This window comes from Fringilla coelebs (assembly GCF_963513975.1).
Source record: "Fringilla coelebs genome assembly, chromosome: Z".
Taxonomy (NCBI): domain Eukaryota; kingdom Metazoa; phylum Chordata; class Aves; order Passeriformes; family Fringillidae; genus Fringilla; species Fringilla coelebs.
In genome coordinates this window covers 46,956,351-46,977,531 of record NC_140031.1, presented here as the reverse complement: position 1 = coordinate 46,977,531, position 21,181 = coordinate 46,956,351, and the positions used below count along the sequence as shown (strand labels likewise).

Below are 21,181 nucleotides of genomic sequence, written 5' to 3'. Positions count from 1 at the left end.
TGAGAAACAACAGAAGATTCAAATCTGAATTTCAGATTGTGTTTGTCTGTAGATAATTATAAGCTAATGACAGTTCCTTCAAATACAATTAACTGTAGTCCTTTACATATTAAGGCACTTAAGCAAATCTTTGTAACTGTGCATTAAGTAGTATATCAGTTTACTTAAAGCGCTGAGCACTTTGCAGTCTTTATTAAGAGAAATCAAATAGGCTTTGAGCCTGTTAAATCTTTCTTCCACTTAAATAACTGCTCTTCAGTGTAATAAATAGAGATGGAGAAGTGAAGAATAGTACAGAGGAAAGCCATTTTGTTTAATTCGCACAAAAAATATAAACTCTGTAACAGAGACCTTACAGTTGAGGTTTGTTCTGAAACCATAGCTGTTAATGAAAATACTAAATTGTTACCTTACTTAAATGTATTGAAGTTTGTGTAGATCTGTTGTTTCCTGTGGTGGGGATAGCTGCATTTTCCTTGGCATAAATGGTATTTTTCTTGCAATAGCATGGTTTAAAAAAAAAAAGTCTTGTTTCTCATTACAACATACAAACAGATTGAAAGAACAGGATAATAAATAGGCTTTTGAGTACTATAGGAAATAGAAAAATAACAGTTCTGCATGACTTCCATTAGGAGTTTTTGAATGTTTCAGGTGCATTCATTTCCAAAGGAATTGGTTTTAGTGTTGAGAAAAATGTGCGTAATCATTTAAATGACTGGCATGATCTCTCCTGTCTTGTGAAGATAGTTCTTTTTATAAAGGTATTGTATTTGTTTTTATTTATTTGCCCTCACAATTAATCTGTTAATTGCTAACATGGCTACTAAGGAGGATATCTGTGAAGACACAATCTGATGGTTTGTTTAAGAAATACTCTTTTGTTCCCTTAATTTGATCATACAAAAGGCAGTGTTTGTTTGGGTTCATTATGTTATAGGCATAAATTGTGGGCAGAATCTCAATCCCTGAGATTGAATAGTTGGATTGAGTAGTTTGGGAAGAAAAAAGTACAAGAAGACATAAAAAAATGTAAAATGTAGGTATCCATAACAGTACTGAAATGCAGCTGCCCCAGTCTTTGAGTATTTTTACCAATTGGAATATCTTTGGCCAAGCTGCTGTAGTTGTTACTGAGATTAGAATGTGTAAATCTATCTGCAGAGATTGGCAGATAATGTTTAGATCATCATGGCATGGGGATTTTCTTGTGAACTGCACAGGTATTTGTCCATACCCATGGTATAACTGTGCAGATAGGACTAATCTGAGGAATTGTTATTGTATCTTCAGTCTGAAGAGTTTCTCCATGCAGGATTTCAGAGCTGGTTGCCAGAATGTGCTACTTCAAATTCAGCCTTCCTTTGCCTGGAACCCTGCAAATTATATGGAAAAGGGAAAAAATACACAAAAATCAAGAAGTCTGTCTGAGAGCTAAAAGGGAAAGCAGTTGGTTTTTTTCTTAAGTAAAACCTCCTCTGATAAATTACCCTCCTTCCTCCTATTTATTTTCTTCTGCAACTTCTTCATTTCAGTGAGTCAGCAGTGTTCCTGTGCCCAGACTAAAATAGATGAATATCATATTTGTGTCTACTTGCATTCTTCTCTTAATTAACTTATTGGTGAAGGTCATAATTAAGAGCCACTGAGTAACTGATTTTGCCTCGTTTTTTCTTGGTTTTGATCTCCTTTCCTGCGCTTTTCTAGAAGACAGTTGGGTGGTGATGGCAAGACTTGCCAGACTCCAACAGAAGTAATAATGGGAAAACTCAGACTCCAACAACAGCCTGATAAAATTATCATACTCTTCCTGACAAGCAGATACTTTAATCAAGACAATATAATAATATTTGAGACTTAATTAAGCTGAAATCCAGGATTTACTTTGTAAACAGCAAACCGTTTCAGGTTACAAAGTCACTTGAATTTCCAAATAAAAAGCTGAAGAAGTAAGGAAGAGCATTTGAACAGAGCAGCAGAAGGTATTTGCCATGCAGAGAGGCTGAGTCATCGCAGAGTGAAGGACATGGATAACATTTGCTGCTTTCTTTATTTTTGCACAGATCCATGTCCAAACTCACCCTGCTTAACTCTCAGTTCCAATGCAAATCTAAGAAATTCTATCTGCAACACCAGCCTCCTAAAAATGCACACATATCATATAACATCTACTGCTTCTGACACGGTGGTGCTCTGAAGGCCTCCTGTGAAGGCCCACATTTGCCAAAAAGGAAGTATAGTATTAAATCAGTGATGCAATAATGCAGCTGAGACAACTGGCACCTCTCTGGAGACACTGACAGTGTCTCTCTGTGGTTTCACGGCATTGTTGAACAGGTTTCAGACCTGTTGAAATATTTTAAATGAAGGTTTGGAGGCAGGGCCTGTGGTTGAGACAGTGGAAAGTGTTTTGATTTCCAACGTGTTCCTCACCAGGCAGAGGTGATTGGAGCACCTTGGATACAGGAGATGAACGTGGTTTGGGGTTTTTTAATCCAGAAGTTGCTCTAGGTTTTTGGTTAGGAACTGCAGTGATTGTGGGTTTAGCTGGAAAAATGCTTTTCTGTCTTGGAGGTGCTTTTTTTTTTCTCTTGTGTACCATAAAGCTGGAGTATAAAGCAGAAAAGTAACTCCCTCCTGCTGCCCTAGCATGTTAGGATTCAAGCTTGCTCTGTTGCACATACATATATATAGCATAAGTCTGAATTTTATTTCCTGACCACTCTCACCAGGGAAAGTCCAGCTTGCATTTGAAGTGGGGAAAGTGGGACAGGATCTAAAGTCATCTTCAGTGGTAATTGTGGTGGAAGCTGGGGAGAGCAGGAGCCTTGGGGAGGAGCCCAAACACAAAGCATAAAAACCTAGACATTAGTCTTGCATTAGCTAAAACTTGTAATTTTAAGCATAATCTCAAGAGTTGTACCACAGCAAAATGCTTCGTCATCCCATGAATGTCATCTCATGTTATCACCACTTTGTCTCAAACCAATTCTTCATCCCCTCTGGCCTGGTGGAGGAAATTTTAATTTTGTATCAGTCTACCAAATGCATTTTTGATTTACATCTTTTATTGGCTATTCGATATGCCACGTATTGCATTTCATGGAATACTTCTTGTTTTAGTAGGACTGTTGAGGTTGCATGCTATCCTGATAAATTGTTGGCAGTTTTGGTGGTGGGACTATTTTTAACTTAGTATCATGGACATTTAACTGCGAAATGTAAGACTTCTGGGCTTCCTTTGTGCTACTGACTCTATGCACACAACATTACTTCATAAGGGGCTTCATAAGCAATATGGGGAACACTTCCATGACCAGCCCAATTCACAAATAAAACAGGTAGAAGAAATTGAAACAGAAACATCTCAACTAGACTTGGGAATAAACTAAGATCTGTAATACAAAAAAAAAACAACTTCAAGTCACTTTGCCATATTGCTTTTTGAAGGCATGTGCTAGATAACAACCTTGGCTATGCTGTTAATATCCTGCAACTCCACAAATGAGCAGACTGAGGTGTTGTGATACCTGGTCTCTCCTTTTGTCTCAAAACTGGCTGCTACCTGCTGACAGAGTATGTATCTTGCCCCCACCTCAGAAAGTGCCCTTAAAAAGATAGTATAATTTTTTATTTCACCCCTTCTTCCACAAGTGCAAGAGTATGGCATTGTTACATCTGAAGACTCATGATTTAGTCCCTGCTAAGGTCATAACTAAGGAATTTCTGAATACAGATGCTGAATAAAATAACATCACTCATGCATTTACATGATTTTAGTGTTGAACCAATGCAGATACAATGCTCTGTGTTTCCATAAAGCTCCACCAGACATTGGTGACCATGAACCCACTCTGCACAGCTGATCAAATCCTGACTATTGTGGTTTTAATATGGCAAAGTATGGAAGTAAAATCCATACAGAGCTTATAAAAGGAGGAAAGAAATGTGTCCTCTATTCAGACTTTCAAGGCCAGAGCATCAGCTGTCTACAGTTTCATCTCTTCTCCTCTTGTTTTCTCTCAAATTGTCTCACTCAGTTGTCTCACAGCAACTAAAATAAGTTGCTTGGCTCACTGCTCAGTCTTCATCATCCTTGCTTTCCTGTGCTCTTTACATGACCTGCTAAACTGAATTTCAGATATATGGCAGATTTAAGGTTTGGTATAAATTTGCCTCCCCTGTCACTTTTCTTCCACTGTTATCTCCCCCACTCACAACCGCTTTGCTGCTGAAATGATCTTGGTGCTTGTTTCTGCAGCATCCTTTTGTCTGGTTTCACACAGCTGCAATTGCCCCTGTACTGCTCTGGCATGGTTATTGCCATGCTTCCTGAAAGCCTAGTTATTTAAGAGTTGTGCAAGAGCGAACCCATCTTTATGTTTACATATCTCCGTCTATGTAGCGTACAGATTAGCACTGCCTGTTGTCAGTAAGTAAAGCAGAAATACAATTCCTACTGTTAATAAAAGGTCCTGCTGTCTCCTGGGATCACCTCTGGTATTGTAGTAGGGAACCTTTCCCAAATAACTGTGCAAGAATTCTCTCAACTCTGATTGAAAAGGTAAAAAAGATTTTCAGGTAGATGGGATGCTTCCTAATACATTGGAATTTCTCAGTTAAAGTCAAAATCTGGTTAAATGTCCTGGGCTAGACACATTCAAGTCTTGTCTTCATGTACTCATGCTGCAGAAATATATTAATACAAAACGCATACTTCCACTTCCTTTCCTGTTTTCAGTTTATATTCTGTCTTTACTTTAATCCTCCTCTGTGGTTGTAATGCCACTGTCTTTGCTGTGGAGGGAAAATCACATACTGGCTGGTTTCTTTTGCTTGTGTTTCAGCTTTCTTGCCCTCAAAGTTATCCTGGTTCTCAGGCAGGACAGCAAAGTTTTTTGCAGTAACTGTGAGGGAGCGGAGTCTGAAGCTATGCAGACATGTCTAGATTATTATTCTGTATCACCTCTTGTCACTGTCAGGGCAGAAACACTTCCCAGAAGGAAGGGGAATGGCTTGTGGTCAGGAAGAAGAGCATGGGTGAAGAGGATCTGTCTGCCATTTTGTTCATTTGTGGGTGGCACTGGGTCAGCTCGGACTCAGTGAGCGTTTTTTGCACGTAAATCACCCTATTTTATGTGTATTTTTCTTATTAATATTGTTACTGTTACTGTTTGTTTTCTTATTTCATTGCTGTTTCCAGTAAATTCTTCTTATTTCAACCTATAACCTTTGTCTTTTTGTCTCCCACCAGACACAAAGAGCGGAAGAGGAGTGGGAGGAGTGGTGTCTGGTTTGGATTAGTCTTGGTTGGGGGTATCACTAAATTAGGGAGTAACGTTCCTGAACCATGACAAAAGCCTGTTAGACCCCATCCTGCATGGAAATTTTGGAGCTGCTCTGGTGGTAGTAACCCATCATATAGTTTAATTTTGTTCTCCCTAGTGAAAAAGTTTTTGTCTCATGTAAGGCAAATATTTGCAAAAGGAGTGAGAAAATTGCAACAGGTGAAAAGCATCATTTAGAACTCATGAAAGATGCTGTTCTAACAGGATATTTTTATACTTATATGAATTTAAGTGTCATGATTTTTTGGAAGGGTTGGGGTGAATTGCAAAAGTTCACCTGCCCCAAGGCTCCCTGAGGCAATGGGACAAACTGTACACAACTGACAAGTTATTACTGGTGGGTAAGATCTAGCATCTCCAAGGACAGGAGATCAGAGACTTCTGTTTCCTTCTGGCCTCCCAGCCAGTGTGCAGTTCTCCCATATTTAACACATACCATATTTGTTCATAGTAGCTTATCAAACTAGAAAGAGAAATTGTTTTGCTGTGATAAATGGTAATTAGAAAAACCATCTTCAAATAAATTCTTTAAAAGATGTATGGCATATTTCCCTATTTGTGCGCATTTCACTTTTCCCTTGTCTCAAAAAAATGTGATTTCTACTTCTTGATTTTAAAAAAGAACAGAAGTAGGTTACCAGATCTAAAAACTTAATTTTGTAGTCTTTATTTTTTTTCTTTATGTGACTTTTTTATTTTGATGTATTAGAAGTTCAAGATGAGGATCTGAGCTGCTCTGCCTAAGTAAAGCTAATAGTGGTTCAAGGCCTCCAGACTCAAGGCCTCAAGACCTATGACTTTCTGGCAACAGGCTACTTCGGGGGGGAGGAAAATAAAAAAGGGAAAAAAAAAAAAGAAATAAGTAAAATTTGGCACTGAAACACAAAATACGTGAACCTGTCACAGTAAGCAGTCTCAAAGGGCAAGCTGCTTTGCAGGAGCTAATTAACCTTAGGAAATAATTACACAAATATGCAAATGTTGTTTAGACAATTCCATGTGTTATCGACTCAGGTAGTCCATCATATCTGCAGACCTTGCAATGTCTAGGTGTTCGAATCTGGCATAGTTGATAAGGCTTCAGTTGCTGCATCATTCCAACCTGGTATTTAACAATTAATGACTGTGATATTACACTGGTAAATTTAACCTGTTTTTTGAATGCAACAAAATGTAATATTGTATTCACAGTGTGCATACTGCTTATCTGTGTATACCTAACGGCTCCAACCATTAAAATGTTATATACCTTTCGATTCCTAGCACTAGCCATGATGGAAAAACAGCAGACCAAAATATGAGTTCACTCCCTCCACTTTTCTGCCCAATGTATGGCCCAGGAGTAGCCTTGTTTGGATTACTTTGTATTGCATAAACATTGCACTAGGGCCTTTTCACATCATACAGTTCTTAATCTTTTCTTCCCTTCATGTCTAATTATATATATAACGATCAAGAGGAAGGGTTTTCAGAGGGATGGAGTAATTCTATGTCAAACTTATTTTGACATAGAATTACCTGCTGCAGGTGACCAGATTTCAGCAGCGGGAAGTCTAAGTTCAAGTTTTCCTGCATGTCTCCATCTCAGTCTGTTTCACAAACAAGAATGCATTCAGCCTGAGGTGCCTTTTGAGGTACATAGTGTGATTTCTCCAGGCTAATGTCCATTCATTTCTGTACACTTGTGTAGATAATTATGTAAATTCTGACCAGAAGACCCTTTTAACAATGTTCTATATAAGTGCATTCAATTTAGCTTCAGTGAAATTACAGAAAGCAACAGCTGCCTGAGACTGTCACCTTTCATGCTGAAAATGCAGCATCCTGTCTCATAATTTAATCCAAGCCAGGCAATAGAGGTTAAGCCTCACAGACCCAGTGCAATTTGAAATCCTAAAAAGATCAGCTGTGCACTGCTCCTGCAGCTGGATATTCCATGTGTAGACCTGGAACCAGGTCTGAGGTGTTTGTGATATGGACTTGCTACAATGGGGAAAAATAAGCAGATATTCTCTGAAGAAAGGGCTTTTCTTCTAAGCATGTAGGACTCCTCCAGACTCCTTCTTACACATATGTGCTTTTCTTACCTTGTTTAGGGTTTAGCAGAGTGTACAGCAACCCAGTTTATCCTGACATTTTATGGTTGGTTTTTTTTTGGTTTTTTTTAATGGTAATAAAGGAAGTGACTGTCTATATTTAACTGATTCTAGCGAATTTCTTTCTGCTTTTATAGAATTCTGTTGAGTCTTTGTACTAGACTGTGAAGCTGTGAAGTTATTAATTTAGTGTACTAGACCACTGGTTATGCTTTGATTGATGAAAGCTTTTTTGGGCTGAGTTCAGAAGGTTTTTGCTGATGTCTTAGTTTTGAGGAATCTAAAATGGTGTGCTTTTACTAGCAGTGTGTCAAATAATAAATCCGAAGTAACCTGAAAATGCTATATTATGCAGAAAAAATGTCCTCTTTTTTCAGATTGTTTAAACAGCATTGGGTACCTATACAAAAATTGCAGTTAAAAGTATCAATCGCAACATTATTATTGAAAAACAAGTACCACCTGTGTATATAACTAAGATGCATCTTTCAGCTAAATTATTAATTCTGAAACTTTCTCAGTGTTTTAATGTACTTTTTTTCTGTACAGACTATATAGTACCTCACTTTTGCACAGGAAACTCCTATTCGAGTTGTCCTTCAGCTTTATCTTAATAACTGGTTTGTCAATGGTATTTTCTTTATGTAATTTCTTCCCTCATTCCTCACAAAGGGAGGAGTCTTTACTTTCTGTACCTACCTATACAATCAAATTTCAAAACAGCAACAAACTTTTTTGAAATCAGTCCTTTCTTATACTGAGGTAGTTTACAATAGCTGATATGGAATTAGTTAAAACTGCATTCTGTCATAGTCAATGAAGAGCAGAATCTGTCCAGGAGTAAGAGAAATTCAGGTTTTTCTGTCTTATAATCACTGCTACTGAAGCCGAATCATTATTCTAAAAACTTTGAGTCAAGATCCATAAAAGATTTGTTGCCGTCTCACTTTTTCTTGGAAAACAGGGTATGAGAATAGAGATAAAAGCCAGAATCAACGACATTATGTAGTTGTGTCTCTTCCAGCTGATTTTAAATACTTATAAGAGCTTAAATCCCCAAAACTGAGTTGCAGAATGGAATTGAGATCTAGATCACCTCAACATTCTTGATAAATTTCAATAATTCACACTGTGTAATCAGCAGCTTCTGATTGCCAGTGGCTTTTACTGGTTTGTGCTTTCTTTTTCCTTAGGAAATGAGCCTTTTCTTGTCTGTGTCTGAGGTAGCTAAGGATATGAAGTTGTTTCTGGTACCGACCAAAGGGAAAAGGGATTCAAACTTTAGGAAATGACATGACCTTCACTGATCAGCTCTTTCTGGCATTCAAGAGCCTGGAAAGAGCCAGCATTGTTATCCAGGTTGTGTGAAATACTGGCAGAGCAGGGTACCTAGCAGAGCATCTTATTCTTGTTGCCTGAGACTAGACCAAATTTGTAGTTATGACTCAACTACCCAAGAAAAAAGGAAATCCAGAGGGGTATAGTTCTTTCCAAGAGCCTCAAGCTCAAACAACCATGAGTTTTGATGAGACTGCACTAAAATCAATATGTGTCCCTGTAGTGCCTTCTGTGACTCTTACGCTGGCTGACTTTGACAAATCTTGTTCAGCAGTAAGAAAACGTGGTCCCCTAGCTACCAAAAACTCCAAAGTAATGACTGCCACCAGTCAAGAGGTGTTTTGTTTGCACTATGTCTCATAGTCTGCAGTCACAAAAAGTAAGATTTGAAAGAGTAGTTGCAAATACCATAATTTTATTCTTAATTCAGGTTTCCAGTGGCTCATAGTATGAAAAAAAAGTAAAAATTGAAATTATAGGTCTTTACCAACTTAAATTGTTTTACAATTATGTATTTTTATTGTTCTTACCTGTTCTTATTTACCAACCTAAGGCATAAGTACTTTAAACAAACCCTCAGTAAACAAACATTTGACAAATGAGTTGTCAAAAGAATGAAAATCCAAGCTATGACTCATAATTCCTATGAATGGCTCTGTTTAGCAGAGTTGTCATCATGGATTTACGTAAAATTTTTCAGATGCATAATTTTATTATACTTATTAAAGTAAACTCAGAAAACAACGCTTTTATTGCCTTTATTTAGACAAAATAATCTGTTCTCTTTTTGATACTAGTATGTATTCATTTGATCTTTGTTTTAACAAAACACTCTAACATATAGCAACACATTGTTTTTAGACAGAATTGCCATTTTTAAAAAGATAATTGTCACAAACATAATTTCTTTCTGCAGGATAATGGCTCTCCTGAAGAACATGCGATTTATGTTTGGGACCATTTTATTTCCCAGTCAGCTGCAGAGAATGTGTTTTTTGTTGCTCACAGTTATGGTGGACTTGCCTTTGTAGAGTTGGTAAGTGTGAACTCTCCATTGCTGTCTTTTCTGAAGACTGTCACAGATTTTTTACATTCTTTGTGATCACCTTCTTGAAAGTAGCTAGGTAGAAACAACTGCCAGTGGTCATATACAGGTTGGTCAGGATTTCTTTGCAACCAGAAGGTCGCTCATCTTTTCTAATTTTGAGAAGGACAGTAAGGTCCCAAGTGTGCATGAACCTGAAAGACTGTGGGGAAAACAGAACATGCTGCGTCCTTCTTGTCCAGACTATGTACTGAAAGGCAACAGTTTTTGCTGTGGGGCAGAAAGAACTGGGGACATATGAGACTAAGGACATATAAGAACAGTTTTAAAGTGAAGTCACAGACACAAATGCAGCTTTTTGTATATAGACTGGAACTGAATGTACAGGGAAATATGGCAGTTTTATTCAGTTTTTGCAGTTTTTCTACAAAGATCTGCAGAACTTGCTGGAAGGACTTCTGTTTTTCCATTTATTAGGCTCTGCAGCAATATAAGGTGGGAAAAACTTTGCTCAGTGTAAAACTGTTCTACATCTGGTGCTGAAACTGCTGAACATCTAGTTTGTCAGTCTTTCACTCTTTTCTCTAAAAGCAGATGTCTTGACCCCATCTGGTATACCAAGCTGCCTGTTAAATTTGTGTACCATTCTGTCAATGTAGCTACAGTCTCCTCATACGATTTTAAAACAGTATCATAATCAGGATATATTTTATTGAAGAAAACTACAGAAAAGTAAGGGTCCTGTTTATTGTGGAAAGTTAAATTGCAGAGCATTTGAACTGGTTTTATCACACAGGAAACAGCAAACATATATATACATCTTTTGTCTACAACACATTAGTTTAATCTAACTGAAAGGTGATTAAGGTGTTTCCTGCCTGAACATAAGATGAATTGCCTTAGTTAAGAAAAAGCATGCATGAGCATGTTGGTTTTAGTCTTATGCTGCTTCAAGTAGCAATAACAATCCAGACAATGGCCACTGGTATTATTTTAAAAACTTGAGATGTTCCTAAAAAAATTTTTTTGTTGTTGTTGAAATTGATGCCATTTTCATTGTCTCTGAGGTCCTGGAAGAGTATGTGCAAAATACGCATGATGTGTACAGGTTTGAGACTTGAGAAACAGCTCATTTTCCTGATCTGAAGATCGTTTGAGAATTGATCATTTTTCACAGGTGTTTTATTACCTGCCCAATGAGTAGTCTCAAAACTTGAAGGTGAATAACTCTTTCTGTAACCACATCTATGGGCAAAAGATGCATTGCATTGCATGTGCCTGTTGCTCTTGCAGTGTCATGGATATTAGGGAGCAATTGTTCTGTCTTGGCTTTCCTGAGTTGTGATTTTCAGCTGCTCTGTGTTTCAGCCCAGGTTATTCTGGTGTGACTTGTGGGTCCAAAGTAAAACTTTGGTAGAATTTCTGTAAGTTTTGTGAAGCCACATTGTTTGGGTCACCAGATGCCCAGAGATACATACACATAGCAGAGGGCAGGAATAAGAAACAACTGGAGACTTTTCTCAGTGTTTCCTAAACAGAGTGCTGACTTGAAGGAGGCTTGGAGAGTTTTTCCATCACATTTCAGCTTGAGGTGGCCTAGGTAACAGATGACCAAGGTGTCATTCCCATTTTCCCTGTTTTTCTTGTCGCACTGGTGGATATTTCTTCACTTTTGTTCTGCTTAATATGAAGCACACTGATATTTGAGAGCAAGACTTGACTTCTGACCTTGAGGCTTCCAGGGTCAGTGTGCTCAGGGCCTGTGAAGTTATCACAAGCTGAGCAAAAATTTTTATCAATTGCAGGAAGCAACCAGCAAGTAAGAAGTTCAGAAGTATCTTTGTCAGAAAGACAAGATGGTCTCAGTAAGGGTCAGCTTCTGTAGTCTGCTGTCTCTGCAGGAGATGCATGCCTGAGAGAAGGAATATAATACATATCCATTGACACATCACATATCTGTCATGCAAAACTAGACCTGAAATGTATTTTTAATGCAACTCAGTGTTTTTCTAAAAAATCAAAGGATATTAGCACCTGATTTAGGCAGAGGTAGTTTGATATTTGAGTACTACTAAAAGTAATTTGATTAAATAATTCATACACTGAAGGACATATCATTGAAATAAACCCTGAACTATTTCAATGAAGTATTCATTTGTAAGGTTTTATTTTGTTATCATCTCCTTTCTCTTAAACTTTATATCCATACGGCACTTAGTAATTGCAATGAGCTCCAAAAAGAAACAGAGCAGCTGATGGGCAATTACTGTCTTATGACAAACACATTTTTGATCACTTCACTTTCTTCTCTGATTCATGTGGGGGTGATGATGAGGTTGATAGAACAGCTACACCATATAGCAACTGTACCACCTCTACACTTCCTTTGCAAGTTTTTGGGTTAACTGATTCATGAAATTGTAGGTTACAGTTGTTATGGAGACCTGTTGCACAGCTGCTCCTTCTGCATTTGTGCCTCTTACAGGAGAGCAGTGTGAAGCATATGGCTTTAATTTGGAGTGAAAGTTTCTGCCTGAGCCCTCAGAATTTTATTTTGCCTGCAGGGAAAAAGAAAACAAGCAAAAATATTTTTTTTTTAAATTGTGCTTTCAATTGATACCTTCTTGGTCAACTTTCCATGTTCAGTGCTGTGAGGTCTCTCCTGATGGCTTGCAGTCATCTCAGCTACAGCTTGCGGCTTCATCATGGTGTAAGCCTCCTGATGGAAACGGGATGTTCTGGCATTAAACAGAAAAACCCAATGAAAGCTGATATTAGGTAAAGTCTTGTTCACGGACCTTCATACCATTGTGTGGAAGGAGCTGCTGCTCTCCCAGGAAAAGGCAAAGAACACTACTCAGCCTTCCACAGGCAGTACCTATCCAGGTGTTCCTTTGTCTGAAGCTGCTGAGGAAGGTAGCATAGGAAAGGCAGTGCTGCTCTGTCTTGTCCCTTGATTGGCATGCACTTTGTTGGGAAACACGAAGTGAAAAGAGAGCAGATAGGACCATCACATATGAAACTGGTATAAAAGTAGGATCATTTTTATTTACAAAACTTTGGTGTCCAAATTTTGGTCTTAATTCCAAATTTCTTCTCACCATAAAAACAAGGCTGTGTTTTGTAAATTCCTCATTAAACAAACAGGTAAGGCTTGGCTGCAATTTTCAATACATGCCACATCAAGTAAAAGTTTTATTGATCTTTTCGATCTACATTTTCTCATGTCTGTGATTGCAGGATGTTAAAGACACATAGGGTGAGTCTGCAATATCATGCTCAAATACACAGAAACTGTTACCCAGTTACTGCAACATAGGCGCACATTTCTGTACCTTGTGTCATAGATTATTTGGGGAAAAACTGAAAGGGATTAAAATATGTGGAAAATAAAGTTTCACCAATAAATGTACTAAGTTTTATTGTTCTGTTGTTTATAGGTTGAATTACAAATGGTAAATCATAAGCCATATGTTAGAATGTATCTTAATGTTTACTAAATTAAACTTTGTATAATTGCAATTTGAAATTAAACATGCATGTGATAATATCTGCACGTAAATTACTTTTTGAATGCACAGCACTAAAAATAATTGCTGGGTCATTGTGTTTTGCTAATTGCTTATTACTGATTTTGAAAAACTCAAGCCATGATTCATGAACACATCTCAGGTTCCTAATTCTGTTATCCCTTGCACAGTATAGTCAGGGATTTATTTTCAGAATCAGTTTGCTTTACTTGATGGTAAATTGTGGAACTTTGCCAACTCCAAGCTTATAATAATTTTATGAAATTTAACAGAAAGTGAGAATTTCAAGTTGATGGAGTCAATTTTATATTTAGTTTACAGAAAATAAGAAGTTTCTGGTACAACGCCTCCTTTGAGTTTTCCTGCCAAATTTTATGGATTTACAATTATTTTGCTTTAAAAATAATGTTTTTCCTTGTCATTGCCTGCATGAAAGACCCACACAGAAGAATCTTTGTGGAACACTTCTGCTATTTGCCTCCTATATTTCTGAGACCCTAGGCTTTGCATTTTCAGTTATTTCCTCATAATCTTATAACTAGAGTTACAGCTTTTTGTTTCAATTTTAGTTAAATGCTATCTTTTTAAAAAATACCAAATATCATGGGAATAATGAAAAAATTGTGAGAATCATTAATAGTACCTCCATCTTACATCATTCATACTGCTGTGGAAATACAAACTACACACGGGAATATAATAATTAGGAGAAGGAAAGTAGGTTGTCTTCAGCAAGTGTAAACTATTTATTATGCTTCTTTTGGCTAAAATACTGGGTGTATGTATTGACAATTTGCACAAAGGTGTAGGTAAAATGGTGGGTGTCCTTTTAGCAAGCTTTGTTACAATGAGAGCCCTTAAAACACACTGTTCAAATTACTGTATGCAGAGTTCTAATTCCATCAAATCTGCACATTTTGGCAATTTGAAATAATTTTAGGTCCGTCATTTTGAGATCCTCTCTGCAATATGCTGCCACTTCATATGCTGCCACTTCATTTTGCTGTATTGTGCTGAGTATGGCAAGGACCTGGCCCTGACTGGCACTGATAGGTGCCATAGTAATGGTGATAGACAGGCACCTGCTGCGCTACCTGTGAATCTCTGAGGCTGCATCATTATTCTGGCACAGGCAAAATACAATTTAAGAAACTTAATGGCTAGGCTGTGAACCTGTCATTAGTTTTTCATTAATTTAATTTCCTGAAGTCTCAGACTGAATGGTTTGTTATATTTGGCTTTTTATAAATTCTTATATAAATATATCTACTTATTTTTTTATTCAGTTTGCCTGGAAAATTGATGAGTGGGTACTGTGGACTTGCAACTCTTAATTCCCCCGGCTGACATGTTAAATCGAAATATGTCTACTGATGTGTGGTAGAGATAACATGAGGTCTGTGATGGCTGTAGGAAGCATGGAAAAGAGCTAGAAATAGAGAGCTGTGAAGGAAAACACCTCAGTGACCAGGATTCTTATTGTGAAGACAAAAGCAAAATACCACTGTGCTTTAAAGCTTTGTGAGCATGTAACTGGAAAAAAAAAAAAGAAGAAGAAAAAAAAAAGAAGAAAAAAAAAGACACTTTAGATGTTGAATGTCAGTTGGGAGAGCCGTGTGGGATGCTGTCTTGAAGGTTTATGGGGACTTGGCTTGTATGTCCAGTCTTTAGATAAGTCATCTCACTCAACCCTACCTGATTTAGGTCTTAGATTTTTCTGTGTTGGGCACTTACAATAGCATATTTTTGAGGCAGGTCTAATTTAGTGCTCACATTCAGAAAAACAAGTCTGAAAGTAAAAATTATGTCTTGATTCTGTTTGGTTATTTATTTCAGCTATTCTTTGTTCTCCTTCTTGGAAAAGTACTTGTTCATCTGAAAAAGATCAAACGACAAATGAGGGTGGACAAGAGAAGCTAATGGAGGAACCAGTGGTCAATTGTATAAAAAAGGATTGGACAGGAATAGGGTCTCTAGCCTTGATGCTGATATTTTTAGTATTCCTATTACTGATGTGGGCACGCAAATTAAATATGTGCTCCTGAAATTGGATCCGGGCATTAAGTGCTGGAGTATTCAGAAGAAGAATTTCTGCAGTAATATAAAGTTACATTCTACGCCAGGACAGTTAGGCATTGACTGCTCAGTGCATTTGTGCACAGAGAGTGATCTCATCAGCAGAGAAAAGGAGGGAGGGAGAAACCCTTGGACAACTGGCTTCATTGCCAGCGGCTGTAAGTGAATGACCAGGTAATGTAACAAGAGTCAGATATGATACTGTGATGTTTTTGCTCTTTCTGCCCCAAGAAGGGGAGTATTAATGCTGTCCAGCTTGCTGCTGTGATTCATCTGAGGTAATTTGACACATTTGGGAAGATTAGGTAAAGATTAAGTCAAGGAAGAGATATAGGGAAGAGGTGTTCATATGTTTGAGTCAATGGAAAGCATATTTTGCCAGAAACAATGAAGGATCCTCAGACCTGCTGTGACATGGTGCCATCAGGGACAGGTCCTAGCTATCATAAGCCATAGAGGCACTATATGCATGCTTTAGGCTTATCAGCCTTAAAAAGAGCTATGTTAATTGCTAGTCCTCTTATGTTAGCTTTGGTAGCTATATCTAGAAAGAGACGGTTCAGCATCTGCTTTGTATTTACTGCAGAAACTGAGCTTAAATACATGGCTTGTTCAGCCTGGTAAAGGAAAGCTTAGAAGGATTGGTAGCACTCAGCAAATACATCTGGACAATAAACAGCAGGGAGGGAGAGCCTTATAAACCAAAGAACAATGTTGGCACAGGAGCAAATGGATTAAAATTGGTCATGAATAAATTTAGGGTGGAGTTAGGTCTCTCACCATTGGATTAGAAAGTCCTGCTTGGGAAAAGGACTGAGGCAAAGCTGCTGCCAAGCGTGACCCACACATGGCTAGACTTATATGAGTAATTTGCTGAGACTCTTGGTCCTTGGTGTGACCCAGAAGTCTGTGTTCCTGTTAAAGACATCATATACAGGTGCATATTCTCAGTCATGAACAATTTGACCACTTTGTGGATTAATTTGTCTGGAGTCGATGCTGCTCTGACTTGAGGCTCACTCCACTGGAATAGCTGAGTTTTAACTAAAACCAGGTCAAACCTCTAACACCAGTGTTGGCAAACTTTTTTCCTTCCTCTTTAGTTAGAATCATAGAATCAAAGAATATGCTGAAATGGAAGGGACACATCAGGATCATCAAGTCCAACTCCTGGCACAGCACACCCAACGAATCACAACATATCCCTGAGAGTGTTATCCCTATGCTTCTTGAACTCTGTCAAAGGCTTGGTGCTGTGACCACTTCCCTGGGAACCTATTCCATTGCCTAACCACTCTCTATGTGAAGAACCTTTTCCTGATATCCAAACCAAATGTCCCCTGACTCAGTTTTCTGCCATTCGCTCAGATCCTGTCACTGGTCATAAAAGTGAAGAGGTTCCTCCTCATCCCCTCCTGAGGATGTTGAAGACCACAATGAGGTTTCCCCTCTGTCTCTTCCAGGCTGAACAGACCAAGTCACTTCAGCCACTCCTCATACAGCTTCTCCTCAAGGCCCTTTATTATCATAATTACCCTACTGTGGATGATCTCTAATAGCTTTATATCTTTCTTACATTGTGGTGCCCAAAACTGCCCCCAACACTTGAGATGAGGCTGTCCCAGTGCAGAGCAGAGCAGGACAATCCCCTCCCTTGTCTGTCTGGCTGGATCCCGGATGCCAGGGCACTGCTGACTCATGTTCAGCTTGCTGGTCCGCTGACCAGGACCTCCAGGTCTCTTTCCACAGCACTGCTCTCCAACCTCTTGTTCCCTAGTCTGTACACACAACCAGGTCTGTCCCATTGGCGTTGAATAACAGGAATTGGGGTGCAGACTTGTTTCTGGAAACAGTGGACTCTTTTTTGCTAGTGATTTTTGAAATGCACAAGCTTGAGGTAGAAAGCAACAGACATAGCAGATCCTGTGGTGAGAGTTTGTAATTGTAAGGAATTTAAATGGTGGATTTAGCAAACAAATATTGAAATATGCATGTCACTGTTTGCTGTACTGGAAACAGTTTCTTGATCACATTCAGCTTTTCTGATAAAGAGTGTGTGTGTGTGTATGCACACGTGTATACACATATATGTATTTGTATGCATATATTGCCCATTCTAACACAGAGCAGATAAACATTTTAGGCCACTCAGGCTAAATAAATAAACTGACAAGCATACACTGGCATCATTCGTTCACTTGCTAGCGTTTATTGTCATTATCCATTTTTGTTGTGGTAGGAATCACATAGCAATGCCTTGTCCTAAAGAGCTTGCAATCTGGAAGGATGCTCTAATGGGAAGAGACAGAGGAATGATGAACAATTGCAGTACAGTTCATAGTATCATAGCCGCATGTCCTTTTAAATTTTTTGGTGGTTTACTGCAAATGTCATGTAGGCATCCCCATTCTCAGTTCATCTGAAGGCCTTGCTGCTGGATGATAGTAGAGGATGGCAGCAGTGAAAGGCTGAGCATTGGCCACTTCCAGAACAGACACGTTTGGAATATTCATCCCTCCTTTCTACCTTGCTGTAGACAATATGCTCAGCCTCGTTATGTTTTGCTTCCTCTTCGTCATTTGCTAATCTGGTATCTCATGGTTCATTCGGCTCAGGCCATGATCTGGGGCTAGCTGTGCATGTGTCCCTTCCCCACTTCTTTCCAAAAGAAGAAGGACAATGTTTCCTGGAATTTTATACTGAATAGTAATTGCTGGCACCAACCATCCTTACTTTTTTTTCTCATTCTACCATTCATACTAATTTTCTAATTTGACACCAAAGTTGGCATGTTAATTATTAAATAAAAAAAGAACTGGATATGAATGAAAGTTAGGGTTACTAGAAAATCCAGTTACTTGGAAATACATGTTTGTTGCCTATGGTATTTGGTGGTCAAAGGCACAGCACTTTCTGCATTTCTTTGCAGAAATTTTTCTAGAGTTGCATCGTCTCACTAGTTTTTTATTTTTATAACTTCTGTGCATTGTTTTAAAATCCATATATTACGCAATGAACATTTAGGTTTCTGCATGAGGAGTTTTTTGATCTTTAGCAGTTGTTCTCATAGTTTTATTCTCTTGTTTTTTGTAGCTCAACTTGTGTAACTAGCTGTTCTAATTTTTTTTTAATTTATTTTTTATGCCTGTCTGAATTCAGTTCTAATTGTCAGCATTTCTTTGGCAGTATACTGAGGATTGAACTCAGTATTCTAGGTGCAGTTAACATAATTAGTTCAGGATGAACTTCAGTATCTTTGTTCTGCTATGCAGCATTTTGGTCAATGCAACCTAAGGGTTGACTTTTCCCTAAAGTTTCTTTGAATTTAGTACCTGTAATGTTCATGCATCTCTCAGAGTCTTTTAGTGCTCTCAATTTTCCTTTCCCCAGTGGTACTGAATGTACTAAATATGAATGTAGTAGATTATTTCTTCCCAACACCCCCCCACACAATATTATCTCACAGTCTTCCTAATTAAATCTAGCTGTGTTGTGGCCCTTGTTGCACAGGATAACAAACTGGATTTTAATAACAATCCCTTTTGTGCTACAGGTCTGTGAATCTTGGAAGCTTGTTTTGTATTTCTTTCATGCCTTACTTCTCTTGGTAGTTTGTCCCACTTTAATGTCACCTGCAAATTTAATTAATTCCAGATAATTAATGAAGATGTTAAATAAAACCATATTTGGCATCTATCCCTATATCTGGCTAGAAATTTCCTTCTGACTCAGTAAATTCCTTTGTATTATTTTCCTTTCCTGCACTGTTTCCACTGTTTTAAATTCTGCAAGACAATATAACTTAACAGACAGTTTATTTTTCATTTCAGATTCCTTTTGAAAGGAAAAATAAATGCCAAAACACAAGGCCATGTTCAAAGAATATATCATTCATCCTTTCAGCTGTTTGCAGATAAACTTCATCCCTTGAGCCTCTCAAAGCTGATGGGCAACATCTCTGTGCAACCATCTCCTTAAAATGTATAGAGCACACTGTTGATTGTGATAGTTAATTTCAGAACCCAGGGCAACTGATTTTCCTGTATTTCTTGCCTGGCTATTTATTTCCTTAAATATGTATAGAGCACACTGTTGATTGTGATAGTTAATTTCAGAACCCAGGGCAACTGATTTTCCTGTATTTCTTGCCTGGCTATTTATTTCCTCACTGGTTGCAGAAACTTCCGAGAAGTTAAAAGTTCCATAGAGGTGTTTGCTGTATGAACCATCTCATGCTCATCAGAGCTCTTCAAGACATAGGGGAAATTCATCAATGGCAACAAGAGACGTGTCTTCTGTCCTGAACCTCTTAAGTACCTGACAATGCAGAGTTTTGCCTCATCACCATTCTTTTGGTGGAAACTAATTCATTTCATCTCTTTCTTGGCTCTCTGAGGTGAACTCTTAAGGTGCTGGTACATATCCTGCCCTGCTGTGTCAGTAAAAAGTCACATCTCCTGTTTTCCCTGACACACATACTAGTTTTTCACCCTATCCAGGTTAATGATCTTCCAACTTTGCCTTCTTAATCTTCTATGAATGTGCATCTTGCTTTTTTTTTAATCTAATCCACCTGTTTCTTGTCCCTATTTTTACTGTGTTGCATCAGGACAGGAAAATGAAATATCTTAGAGCATTAGTTCATGTGGATGTGGCCATTGTATCTGGCTCGGCATTGATACAGCTGTAGAGTCAAATGATTGAGTATGTTGGTTGTGGGATTCTTTTCCCACCAAACACAGTATGAAGAAACCTGGTATTTTATGAAACTTTATGTGTTGTTATCTCTCTAGATTTGTTTGGAACAAAGAACAAACACTAAAGATTTTACAAGATATTACATTGTCTTAGTCTAAAGGTTTACAGATCTTTTTTTGCAGTTCTTTTTGAATGTATATAGGAAGACTAATAAAGAAAAAAGAGTAGGAGTTTTATATTTGCTTATACAATGATAGATGTGGAAATATCACACATAGTATGCGCTTACAAGTTTTGTGGTGAATTGAGATTATTCCATCTGAAATATTAAGCTCTTCTAAATACTGGCATTTGTTTTCTCTTAATTGAACAGAACATTTAAAAAAGGAAGTTGTCTCACTGTTTTTTCACATTTTTGCCCATTTCTGTAACCTTACGCTCTTAAAACCACACAAGTATATTATGTTCATGTTAATTTAAATGGTAATCATGCTGAAAAGTGTATGTATGACTTTTCCGTGGAACAGCAGAGATTTTATAAAACTTTAAAACCCAGTTTAGTGGATCAATCAGAGAAACTACAATAATATATTAGGCATTGCAAATCCAGGTGGAGTAAAAGGAGTGCAAACTTTAGTAAAGGGAGCTCTCAAACTGTGGTACCATAAGAAGCAGCTGTTTCAGCATATTAGTGAAGTATTTTCATATTAATAATAACATGACTACTAATGTTTAAATGTTAAAATAATCCTGTTTAAGGGCTTTGATTGAATGTGATAAGAAATAAAAATATGAGGTCATTTTGTGCATATATGAATTGAGAAAATTGTGCTTTTAGTGCTGCAGAATTGAACTGATATTTTTATGCAATATTTCAAAGTGCAGGAGTAAAATTGCCTCATAAACACATGAAAAATAAGTAGTTTAATTTCTAAGGGGAATTAAGTCTAATAAAGAATCTCAGTATCATGCAGTATTAGGATAGAAAGGGCATGAGGTTTTTACTTCGATTAAGCTGAGGCATTTATTTGCTTGTCAGTGTCTGTGTTA

At 37.8% G+C, this 21,181-nt stretch overlaps 1 protein-coding gene across 4 annotated transcripts in view; it reads left to right on the top strand.

Annotated features, from left to right (window-relative positions):
* Positions 1–21,181, top strand: part of ARB2A (ARB2 cotranscriptional regulator A) — a 257,706-nt gene that overhangs the window by 141,726 nt on the left and 94,799 nt on the right. For 3 of the 4 annotated variants that reach the window (XM_084224918.1, XM_084224919.1, XM_084224920.1), the window contains one exon: positions 9,699–9,818. The exons of the other annotated variant lie outside the window; for it this stretch is intronic. In XM_084224918.1, coding sequence (XP_084081044.1) covers positions 9,699–9,818 — 120 coding nt within the window. The remainder of the gene's footprint in view (positions 1–9,698; positions 9,819–21,181) is intronic. 4 annotated transcript variants of the gene reach the window in all.